The following is a 12,634-nucleotide window of genomic DNA, read 5'->3' on the forward strand; positions in this document are numbered from 1 at the left end:
TTGTTGTACAACACAACATATCCGTGTTGTAAAGTTTTCTGTGTGTGAAAGTACCTTTCCCTTCTTGCAGGTGGTGGAAAAAGATGTGGATCCAGAAACGACTCTGCTGACTTACCTACGAAGAAAACGTATCCAGTGTCAGAAGAAATGACAGAAATCTTTGCCTATGGCATTCAATCATTGTTTACTGTTCAGCATTGTGTAGTGGACAGAGTGGTGCTCCACGTGGTCTGGTATTATTTCTTGCTGGGAAAGATTACAGCAGATATTCTGAGATTATAGAACAGAAAAATTTCTATCATCTACTTCGCATAAACCTGAAATTAGTTATTAATACTACAAAGGGAGATCTCAGAATTGCTAACTATTAGAATGTTGTAGATACAAAATGACCGTATGATTGAAGGAAATTTAGCTTTGTTTCATGAAAATTGTAAAGAATTTTCTGTCCAAAACATTAGAGCCACTTGAGCTTCTGTCTGTGTTGTCCAGTAATTTGAACGTTACTGGACAGGTAATAACCACTAATTTGATTATCCTATGACGTGCTTACCATAGGCAAGGTTAGAATGATCCATTGGTATATACTTAGAGGCAAGGGTTTCTATTGCATGCTGTGGTATATTTCTGGATGCAGAGAGTCATTTTTGATTCCTGAGTAAAGCTAGTGATACGTGAGTCAGATTTGCTTCAGGAGCTGGGTAGCCATCACTGTGATGACCAGGCTGGCTCTACTAGATCTAGTTCAGTAAGTTGTGTCACTTTGAGATTTTGTCTGAACTATCTGGGAGTGGACAGATTTTTCATGTCTGCGTTGGTGTGCTCTTTCAAAAGAATTGTGCGTAGTTATTTTATCTTTGGTGCCATGTTCTAGTTGTCTGGAATTTGAGATAAGTACAAAGAGTACTTAAAGTACTTAAAAGTACAAATCATTATCCTCTTTGGGGTTTCCAGGAGTGCTATAGCAGCCCTATTTTGTCAGATTGTATCTTGGGTAGATTAAGTTCAAGAGGGAAAATAGTGGCCTATCTTTTGTGCCGATGTTTGCTTCTCACTTCTAGACCTTTTATACCTAAAGTTGTTAACACTGAATGCAAATAGCTGCAAAGGAGATAATTGAGGAAGAAATTGTTGCTGAGACTTGATTAACAACTGTTGGAGAGGGCTTTTGCCAACATTCTTCATGTTTTCCTTAATTGCTGTACTCTCAGTGGGCCTATGTGGAACCAAACTGGGCTGTGGGGAAGGAGGATGTGGTGCTTGCACTGTTATGATATCCAAGTATGATCCCTTCCAGAAGAAAATCCTGTATCCTTTGCAATTGGAGCCCTTCAACATAGTGTGTAGCAAAATGTTCTGTAGCTTAACATGCAGCAATGATGTTTAACTTTCTAGGTCAAATCCTCTTGTGCACAGTCAGTTTAAAATTCAAGTGAGGTTGTTAAGAACTTTGAGCAGGTGGTGGTGTAGGATTTGACTTGTAATGGTTGCACTGCATCTATTGAAGCTGACCTGCTGTGTCTGCTAACATGGATTCTAAGTACATTTCAGCCCACCTGGTTCCCTTTTTCCTCTGCTGAGCAGCACTGTTGAATGAAATGACCTTAATTTACCATTTTAGCCACCATACTGCCAATGCTTGCCTCTTCCCTATCTGTGCTCTGCATCATGTGGCTGTAACTACTGTTGAAGGCATAGGAAACACAAAGTCCAGGTTGCACCCAGCCCAGGTAAGCTATTAACACCATTAACTTTTGAATCCTGTATTCACACTTTCGTTTTGTTGGAACGTGTTCTAGAGTATTGAGACCTTCATTATAATGCTGAAAGACAGATTTTGTCTTTACTTGCGGGAATGGCTACAAAGCTATAAGTTAACTGGTGTTATCTTGGCCAAAATGCTAACACTTTGTTACGGGGCCATGGGACTCTGTTTGGTTCACATCCTACATCAGAAACTGGGGAAGCTGATGTTGTGCTGGAAGCCTGTATGCTGAAAGCTGAAAGACCAGGAGCCGGGAAATCTGAGTTAGGTTTTGGCTCTGTTGTGGCCTTCCAAGAATGACCTTGGTTTCTCTTCTTGCGTAGTTAGGAATCTGAAGTGGTAGGAAGGAGTGATGGGAACGTGAGGGCTTGCTCTTTTGGCAGTGTTGTATTGCACTTTGTACGCAACTTGACTTCAGCAGTGCTGGAAATACTCTCCTTTACGGGAAACTGATTCATTTCAGTCTGTACAGCGGGTGGGACTCCTGCCAACATCAATCTGAGACAGTAAACAACAAAGAGAAAAATAAGTTAGGCATGCATGAATCAATGACAGCTTGTCTGACCTTTGTTTGCTTCTTTCCCTACCTCCTCTGAAGACTCTAACCAGCTAAGCTTTGAAATTCAGACTCAGGTCTGTATAGGTAGCTTTCAAGTATGGCAAATCTGAAGAAGTCTTATTGGAGACTTCTGGTTATTTTCAACTACTCTGGGAATCTGAAGCCTAGATGTAAGCTTTTCAGTATGCTCTCTTTTCTGAAGTCTTCTTCACAGACGATACAACCCATCTTATCAAAGAACATTTGATGGTTGTTTCAGATCTTCTGATGAGATTGTTTCTGCTTTTTTTTAAAGTAGAAATCTTGCAGAAAAAGAAATCAGTACAACCATGAACTCACTTTGACATCATGAGCTGATTGTTGCTGTTACTTTTCAGGAGAGAATAGCAAAAAGTCATGGGTCCCAATGTGGCTTTTGCACTCCAGGCATTGTTATGTCCATGTACACATTGCTTCGAAACAAACCCAAACCCAGAATGGAGGACATAGAAGATGCTTTCCAAGGTAATACCCACATTGTGCACAGATGCAACCTGTGCTGTTTTCCTAACATCTGCTTCACTAAATAAGATGGAAGTGCAACTTTGCTTGATATATTTCATTAATGACAATTTTTATGAGGTTAAGTACCAGCTTTTCCACTGGGGGACTTGTCAGGTGCTATAAAGTAAACAAAAATGACCTTTTGAAATCCCACAAAAACTCATTGTCGTCCTGAAGCAGTGATAAGTGGTCTCAGTCTCTGATCAGGTCTTTACTGATCTTAACAAGATAAATTATGTGATTAGTGCCTCAAGGGCTTATAAGAGCCTCCATATCTTGTGAAGGCCAATTCATCTTGGGCACAAGAGCATGCAGAGTGACAGCATCTGGGCCGGGTGCCAGTAGGATGGAGTAGGGCAGAATCCAACTGTTGAAATTATCTGAGAGGGTACTGTTGTTTCTGAGGTTAGAGCTTTTATGAGGCCTCTGGCTGCAGCCTGAGAGGAAATCAGATGCAAAGGAAAGCAGTCTCTTTGCAATTCAGGAGGCTAGAGAGTTGATATGCTGATTAGACTTGCGCAGTTGAGATAAATGAATACTGAATTGGGCAGAATATTTTAAATTAATTTCAATTGAAGGTTTCAGTGAAACATTTTCTCCCAATATTTTTGTTAGCTTAATCTAGACTTGACAAGCTATGGTGAAAGGCAACATAATTTTCTAAAAGAATTATAATTCAGCTAAATGATGCTAATTTTTTATCCTTTGGCTATACAGGGAACTTGTGTCGGTGTACAGGATACAGACCCATTCTGGAGGGATACAGGACTTTTGCTGTAGTAAGTGGCTTCAGACAATGTTTAAAACATTCTGGAAGAGTGAGTGGCTTTCTTTCTCTCTTATTGAAATACAGCATGAGCTGAAATGGGTTGGAGGAAAATAATAGACATGCTGCAACCCAGTTTGAACTTTTGACCCCTTTGTATGTGATTTTTGCAGTGAAAATGGCAAACAAACTCATTTACTCTAGTTTACTCTAGGAGTAAAATGTTTTGATAAGATCTACTGAATGGGCTCTTTTTGGATCTCATGTAACGTGATTCTGTAATTCCTCTCTGTAAGTCTGAAAAACTCCATCGTAGCTGAATAATACAGATTGTGTATGTTCCCCACTGTGGGAAGAGCATGAAGGAGTGGTGAATGAATAGGGACGTACTGCAGAGAAGTCAGATTGCAGTTTTCATTGAAAAAGCAGCAGAACTAATTTCATGGAAATTTTCTGCAGCCTGTAAAGAAAAGTAGATCACCAAGTACTTCAGTGATTATTAGCCACTCATGAGGCTGTGCTGCTATTAAATATCAAAAGTAAAGACAGTTTAGAATGCAAACTATTAATGCCATTTCATTATCCAAAAGTACTGTCAACAAGGGAAAGCAAGCAGGGATGAGATTCTTTAGAAGCGGTTTATAAGTGCAGTTGATACAGTTGACTTGGATTTCAACAGTGTCTCACCAAGGGCTTTTAAAGAGAATAAACAGCTCATGGGGTAAGCTCAGTGTGCTGATGAGAAATTGGTGAAAAGGCAGGAAATGTCAGGTAGGAGGTGGTGTTTTTTGCAATGGAAGGAGGTCACTGGTGGAGTGTGGCTGCTGTGATGTCCCAGCCTGCTGTGGAAACAAAGCTGTTGAGATATCCCTGAATTAGCTGGGAGAAAAAAGTGTGCAGTGGTCTAAGAAGATAAGTTCACTGATGATGCCTAGTTAGTTTGGGTAGAGATTACAGAGAGATTTTGTGCAATTTCAGAAGGACTTTATAACCCTAAGACTGGTGAATAGAACAGGGTACAGAGTTCAGGGCAAATAAATACAAAGCAATCAACGGAGTGAGAGGTAGTCTTCATTTCACATGTAAAATGATGAGCAGATCATTATTGTGCAGCAAGATGATCTTGGAGGTGTGGTAGATAGTTCCATAGAGGCATGGCCACCAGTGAGTACTCAAAACAATGTTCCGAGGAGTAGAGAACAAAACATTAGACAGTGTTATGCCAGTGTATCATAGCTCATCAACAGCTGAGTATCCTGTGCCATTCTGATTCTCTTATCTCTATTAAGGCATAGCAGAAATTAAAAAAAATAATTATCAGAAGTGGAATAAGGATCACAGCTATGATAACCTGGGTTCCAAGCTAAGCAACACTGGGCTAACTGCGACTCCAGCTGGAAAGAGAGATGTCAGATGGAAGTGGGGAGAGGGAATTGTCTCAGAAGGGAATAAATTCTGCTTCATTTTCTGGGAAAGTGGCCATTTTTCTCAGAACAGTTTTTTGTCCCCACAGGACTCAAATTGCTGTGGCAGATTAGCCAATGGCACTGGATGCTGTCGTAGTAAGGGAGAAAACAGCGTGGTAAGCTGGACTTCAATAGCCATAATCTCAATTTGCAATGTAGAAGGTGTTTTGTTTTTTTTTTTTTTTTTTTTTTATTAGTCATTTCTCTGGCCATACTGTATTGCAGATATCCAGAGGCATTTGAGCTGGTTTGAATGCCTGTCTCTTGGAAAACACTGCCATTCTGTATGTCTGGAGTAGCACAACACATTATGACACAGGTTTTAGAAAAGAGTTCCCTCTGGGTCAGTGAGGTGTAACACCTATGGGAAATAACATGATGACACTTGCAATCAAGGTGCTGCCAGCTTTTGCAGCTGTCTTTCTGTGAAAGCAGATCTAAATTAATTATCCAGTATCGATCTGTCCCAAAATTATACAGTTCAGTGATGAATGATTTAATGACCATCCCAGGACATTACAACTGAATCCTCTTGGAATATTTGGAGGAAAAGAGCTGATCACATTTTATGTAATAGTTGAGGTACAAATGGTAGAGACTGAAAAGAAGGAATTAGAGCATAATATGACAGAAGTGTAAACTGACTTTAGGAAGGAGAGACTATAACAAAACTCTTTGGAAAATTCCAAGAATCTTGTGGATTCTTTGTTAGGAAATATCCAGGTTTGTTTGGAATACTTCAGCAATTAACAACTGCTTGGTGTTATTTCATCAAGATTATTAAAGAATGCATGTTACTGAAAATTTCAGTGACCCGGGGTTTGATAAGAGGGAAGGAATATATCCTGTGTAAGTCTGAATTTTCTAGTTTTGTCCAGACTAGTTGAAGTGTGTTTGTTTCTTCTTCAGAATGGGGGCTGCTGTGGAGGAAAAGCCAATGGCCCAGGCTGCTGCATGAATGAAAAAGAGAGCATGGTAGAGTACTCCTCAACTATTTTATTCTCTATTCTGAGTGTTTATGAATCTAACTTCGCTTTACTTCGTGCCAAAGCCCAGTGCTTGTAATCTGAATTTATGCAGAGGAGATTGGACTAATTCAGCTTTCATGCTGGTCTCACATCCTAAAATGTGCCTTTGTCATTTAGCACAACCAGTGTGGATGTGATGACCGTTTTGATTGGCAAAAAACCTGTGAGTGTGTTCAAGTTTCTGGCCTGAAAAAGTCTGATTTGGAAAACTTGTGATACTGGACTAGGTTGTATCTTTTCACTGTTTTTTGTCGTTAGTTCCATGAAACAGTAAGAGGCATTGGACTGAATAAAGACATGAGTTAAGGATGTATGTGGATAGCTTTCTGCTCTCCTTCTCCTCCAGCTATTTTCATTCTCTCTTTCATAGACAGTGATGCCCTCAAGCCTGTTCGATTCTTCCAAGTTCCAGCCATTGGATCCTACACAGGAACCAATCTTCCCACCAGAGTTAATGGTAAGTTACTTTAAAAAGAAATAGTACGTGGTTCACTGGCATCATTTTTCCACACAGGGTTTGAGTGTTGCCAGTACTCAGTGTCCTGATGAAATGGTAGCGCCAAAGATGGCTGATCATAGAATCACAGAATCACAAGGTTGGAAATGACCTATAAGATCATCTATAAGATCATCTGATGATGAAATGAAGCAGCATGGGCACAAATATTTCCCTCTTTATAAGACTCTTGCCAGTCAGGATGGCTTAATGATATGCAGGCTAAGAATGTGCCCCAGGTGGCTGCATTTTCTGTTGTCACTGTATGTATTGCTCTTGAGTTGCCTTCCTTTTTGGTCACTGACTATCCAAAGAGGGAACAGCTACTGACATGTGGATTTCACTTTACTAGCTCATATCTCTGCTGTGAAGACAGCCGTCTGAGCTAATGACCCTGTGATCCATTTGTACTGTGGGAAGAGAAGTAGGAATTACAGGAAATAACTGAATGCATGTCTGAACTAGATGACCTCCTGAATGCACCAACTTTCCTCCACTTGGTACAGCAAGAGTAGAGGCCGACTGGTTTACATCAGAGATTAATTTTCTCCATATTTCGTCCTTTTTTTTTTTTTTTTTTTTGGAGTAGCACTGCAAAGGGAAGGAAGAACTTTTGTCAGTATGGGAGATTCCAGTCAGTGACAGCAGAAGAATGGATGGAGAATGGCGAGCTGCCAACCAGATGTGGGTGCCACGGGTGCCCATCAGTCACTTGGTGGGATTCTTGGCTTCGTGTAGGGTCTGAAGTCCTTCTGCATTCTCTTTCTACAGACTCAGAGAAACAAGGAGCAGAAGCAGGTGTGTTTCAAAGGTGAACGCGTGATGTGGATTCAGCCTACAACTCTCCAGGAGCTGGTGGCACTCAAATCCCAGTATCCTGATGCCAAGCTTGTTGTAGGGAACACTGAAGTGGGTAAGGAGAAAAGCTAGTGAGAAAAAAAAAAAAAAAGTAAATTATTGTGTAGACCTCTGAGCTTTTCTTTTTTAGTTCTTGTTTTGTGGGATTTTGAGAAGTGGGAGTAACATGATATGACTTATCTTTTTACTGGAAGAAATTCAGTTGTGAAATCTACATTTTGAAAAATTCCCAGGAAGTAAACTGTCATGCCTTGAGATCTTGTGTGTTTTCTCCCAGCACATGTAACTCTGCAAACGTGAGAGGTGTGAAAGAGTGTTAAGGCGTGCTGAGTAATTCTATTATTCTAAATAGTTCAGGAGACAATCCCTCAGCTTGGTCTCATTCATTGCATTAATTTTTCTTTCCCTAAGGATTATGTACAGCAATAGCCAGGTCACACAAGTGCTAAATAGCCTGAAACTGCCCTGTGAAAATTCTGGTGTTAGTGGGGAGCAGATTTTAGTTTGGTGTCTTTATGACTGTATGTAATCTGTATGTTAGATGGTCAATGAACTGACTTGTTTATAGGCCTGCTGCCTTTTCAATGGCAGACGGTTAACTGAGGCTCTCTGTCACATATGCACAACTGAAAGAGTCTTACTTTCCTTCAGGTATTGAGATGAGGTTAAAGAACATGTTGTATCCAGTGATACTAGCACCAGCATGGATCCCTGAAATGAATGCTGTTCAGCACACTGAAACAGGTGAGGAAAAGGGGAGACAATACCTGCTAAGTGAGTGGGAACTCCACTACAAAAGAAAGACTCTTTCCTGTTTCCATTCATGCATTTCCCATGCAGGTGACTAAGTGAGAGACATGTATAAATAGTTTAAGAAAGAATTTTCACTGGAAGGTATATTCATGTATAGATGTGGATGTACTAAGGGACGTGATTTAGTGGGGAAATATTGCTGGTAGGCAAATTGTTGGACTAGATGATCTTGGAGGTCTTTCCCAGCCTTGGTGACTATTATTCTATCTCAGTATGTAGAGTTTTTTAAGTATATTGTTTGGCTCAATAATGAATTTCAGCAGGCCATCTTTATGAAGGTTTCTGAATTAGCAGCTGTGAGAAACACGTTGGATTTGACAGTCTGTGTGACTAAGCATTTACCTTTGTGATGGAAGCAGGGAAAATTTACAAATAATTAGAAGTAATGAAGATGATGTAGTGAATGCAGCCATGCTACAGTGAGGCAAATGGATGCTAGGCTACTGCCATGTAAGAGGCAGTACTGCCATGAGCAGTGGGATTTGTTCTGGGGATGTGATGTTTACACGCACTGCATTACTGAATACTCCACTGTGACTGAGTGCCTTCCCCAAATCCTTGCTGCCTAATTAAATCCAGTGGCATCTAAGCTTTGTAGACTCTGTTATAATTCTCCTCCTATATCTAGACTTTTGGGAGAAGAAAAATAACACTTCTCATTTGTCTGCAGGGGTCACCTTTGGCGCTGCCTGTACTTTAAGCTCAGTAGAAGAGGTGCTGAGAAAAGCGGTGGCAGAGCTTCCTTCTTACAAAACTGAGATTTTCCAGGCTGCCCTTGAACAGCTGCGATGGTTTGCAGGGCCACAGATCAGGAATGTTGCAGTAAGTGACTCGGGAGTACTGGGGACTGGAACTGAGAGCTTAGTCTGAGGAGATGGCCTCCCTTATGCAGCACTGGTGTGCCTTGTGCTCCTTGCACAAGGAGAAATTTATTTACTGTGTGAGCGAGTGGTGAAATGTGGAACAGGCTTTCTACTGATGCACTTGGTTCCCCAAGGCTGCTAATGTTCAAAAGAGATTTGGAAATGCTCTCATTAATGTGCTTTACCTTTCGGTTAGCCCTGAAGTGGTCAGGCTGTTGGGCTTGATCTCTGAAGTTCCCTTCCAAAGGAACTCGTCTATTGTGCTATTGGCTCTGGGAAGCCAACCTGCTTTTATTTTAACCAGATATAATTTTACAATATATTGGGCCACAAATTGTGCTGCAGTCAAAACACTTTGTTTTCTGAATGTTACTGAAAAGTTTCTCCATGGATCTTTCCATAATTGCATCTACACTAATTGAATCTTGACATTGCTGGGTATACGTGCCTTGAGCATAAAGCAGTTTTGATGCAGTACCCAAAGACTGCTGCTAAATCTGTCTCAGACAAATGTTAGTATCAATGGGGCAACAGCTGTTTTTGTGGATTTTATATCTCCCTAATTCATTAACAGCCTAAAGTTGCTGAGTAAGCAGAAAGAGCTTATCAAAGCAAGCTCGAGTGCAGCCAATCCTTAGTGCATTCTGTGTGGGATAATGTAGGATTGCAAGGTGTTATTGTTAGATATTGAGAATTTTTATAATTTTTCTACTTCATTTATTATCACTTTAGGCTCTTGGTGGGAACATAATGACAGCAAGCCCAATCTCTGACTTAAATCCTGTGTTAATGGCAAGTGGAAGCAAACTGACTCTGATATCAATGGGTAAGTTACTAATATTTCTTCATGGCACTGAGGTAGATGGAATAGTCGTAAGTCCTTTCCTATGGAATATTAAGTCAGATCAAAACTTGAAAGTGCATGTCAGCAATGCATAAAATATTCTTTGCTTGACTTTTGGAGGGCTTTGCCCTTTTTGATGCTTAAGTCTTTGGATAGACCTAAGACTGGTTTCCTAAATAGTTTTGAGCTTCTATGCCAGAGTAAATCTGGCACAGTGCATGCACTTACAGAAACTGTGAAGAACTGGTTGGAGATGTCTGTTCACAAGGGAAAAAAAAAAAACAACCAACAAAACAACCAAAAAAAAGTTTTAAATTTTTTTTTGTCACTATCATGCTTCGATTATTGTGGATTTTTGAAATAAAAGCTGAATTCTGTTGCTTTTTTTTTCTCTTCCTGTAAAGAAAACTAAATGTCACAATTTGCATTTGCTCTTAGGAAGAATTTTTTCTTCGAATAGGCAGTTTCTGAGAAGTAGCCTGTCTTCTCAGTGGTTTCTTATGTAAAATGTTTGAATGCAGGCTGTGGAAAGGGGAAAGAGAGAATTCCATTGAAATGCTAGAAATGAATTCAACCGGAGTTCTCAGCTCTAATTAGATGAAGGAAGGAGGACTTTGAGAGATCTCTTTCATCAATTCTTATGCAGATATGTACAGATATGTATATCAGAACTGCCATAGATTACATGACGATCAAAGTAAAGCTGAGAAAATCCTGATTTGTTGGAACAATGAAAATGAGAGGAAGATGAAAACTGATACTGTATCAAGAATGATTTGTGTAGACTAAAGGTTCTATCATATATACTCCTTCCATTCTTCATCTGAGATGCTCGCTCATTCACCATTGATCTCTCCTTGCTCTATAGAGGGAAAGAGAACTGTCACGATGGATGAGAAGTTCTTCACAGGATACAGAAAAACTATAGTTAAGCCCGAGGAAGTACTCCTCTCTGTTGAGATACCCTACAGCAAGGAGGTAAGCTTGTAGAAAAGCCTTCAGCATCTGCAGAGTTAAAATATTATTACCTAAATGCTAGTTTCACTGTTAGGCATTTTTCCTTGAAGACTGGTCTCCAAATGCTTATGTAATCTCAATTAGATCAGCAGGCAAATAAGGTATTAGGTGAAAATATAGCAACATACTCTTTTTAGCAAGCAAGAGGAACTGGGCTCTGTGGCAAGCCCAATTTTTCTGGCACAAGGAATAAAAACTCCACTTTATGGTCTAGGGCTTTCGAGTACATTCAGTAATGGTTAAAGGTACCAATGTGATGTTTCCAGAGGTCTAAATTCTGTTTGTGAAATAGTACAGCAAAGATGCTAGCAATTCCTCATGTAAAGTTCATGGTTCTGAGGTTCCTGTTTCATTTCTGTGAACTGAAATGTGGAAGAATATGGGGTTAAGAGGCAAGTTAAGTTTCAGTATCCTTGCCTTGCAAGACTGAAACCAGAAGAACTGCTTATCATAGCAGTTTGGCAATGGAACTTGCAGCTTCAAATAGGGCACTCCTCATTAAGTGTATAATAGATTCACTGTCTATGAAGTAAAACCCCTTTTTCTCTTCAGGGCAGATAATGTCAGACTGTAATCCCCTGGTGTGAGGGTATTTACCTTTTTAGAGCTTGAGACTACAAGCTATAACATTCAAGGATTCACAGTATGGTAACACATTTATTTTGTAACTGGAAAGCATCAATTTACCTGAAATGCCATCACATTAAGAAATAGAACTAACAAAGTTGTTGGCTATTCTTTTTAAAAATTATTTTTTTGTATTTAAGTGTTAAGAGAACATAGGTATTTTATGTATGACATTTTTACATGTATTTCTGAATAATTGTTCTGTGATCTTGTGATAACTACAAGAAGTTGCTTTTTCTCAAAATGAGAAACACTTTTGATAGAGTTGATGGAAAATGCCATATTCTTCCATTCATACAAAAGTTGTATGGCAGTTTCACAAAAGAAATAAATGTTTACCAGCAGGGCAATGGTGTGATCCATAAGTTATGTGCAGCTCATTCATCTGAAAAACTAGAACAACGTTTGAACTGTGGATTTCATGCTGTCTTGGTTGGTCTTTGCTCACAAACATGAAGCCAGAGAGAGTAAAGTTCTCTAAGGAATGTCTCATGGTGCTGACATGCGACAAAGTCTTCAGGAGCTGTGATATCCTCACAACAGATGCATCAGTTAATGTATAACACGGCATTCCTGGAATGGGACATACCCTTTATTTAACTATCCTCTTTCACTTCTAGGCTATAAAAATGTCCCGTGTTCCAGATAAGGTTCACAAATGTTATATGCACCATTTGTGTTATTGCTCGTGTAGTGACCATTAGTTTTTCATACCCTTTTCCTCACATACATCTTTCTCTAGGCCATTTTTCACTCTTATTTAATATTTATGATAGTAATATTCTGAGTCATAAACGAGTCATATTCAAACAGAAAGTGCTTAACAACACCGTGACTATGTACTTCTCTACGAACCTATGAAGGCTTGTAGTGTTGCATTTTTTTCTACACTGGAGAGACAGAAAGATCACAAAGTCTTACTTCATCCGTTAAATTGATATTTTCTAACCTTCTTCCTTTATTGACCTCTACAGTCCATGTTTTAGTCA

The 12,634-nt window shown here is 39.6% G+C and overlaps 1 protein-coding gene across 2 annotated transcripts in view; it reads left to right on the plus strand.

Annotated features, from left to right (window-relative positions):
• Positions 1-12,634, plus strand: part of XDH (xanthine dehydrogenase) — a 60,540-nt gene that overhangs the window by 23,198 nt on the left and 24,708 nt on the right. For both annotated transcript variants that reach the window (XM_031603320.2, XM_031603319.2), the window contains exons 2-14: positions 71-128; positions 1,212-1,308; positions 1,622-1,730; positions 2,702-2,828; positions 3,585-3,646; positions 5,147-5,215; positions 6,009-6,074; positions 6,498-6,584; positions 7,395-7,536; positions 8,133-8,225; positions 8,965-9,116; positions 9,890-9,983; positions 10,870-10,979. In XM_031603320.2, the coding sequence (XP_031459180.2) occupies positions 1,271-1,308; positions 1,622-1,730; positions 2,702-2,828; positions 3,585-3,646; positions 5,147-5,215; positions 6,009-6,074; positions 6,498-6,584; positions 7,395-7,536; positions 8,133-8,225; positions 8,965-9,116; positions 9,890-9,983; positions 10,870-10,979 (1,149 nt within the window). In that variant the 5' untranslated portion in view covers positions 71-128; positions 1,212-1,270. The remainder of the gene's footprint in view (positions 1-70; positions 129-1,211; positions 1,309-1,621; positions 1,731-2,701; positions 2,829-3,584; positions 3,647-5,146; positions 5,216-6,008; positions 6,075-6,497; positions 6,585-7,394; positions 7,537-8,132; positions 8,226-8,964; positions 9,117-9,889; positions 9,984-10,869; positions 10,980-12,634) is intronic.

The sequence above is a fragment of the Phasianus colchicus genome, chromosome 2, assembly GCF_987193195.1.
Source record: "Phasianus colchicus chromosome 2, bPhaCol1.hap1.1, whole genome shotgun sequence".
In the NCBI taxonomy this organism is placed as follows: Eukaryota; Metazoa; Chordata; class Aves; order Galliformes; family Phasianidae; genus Phasianus; species Phasianus colchicus.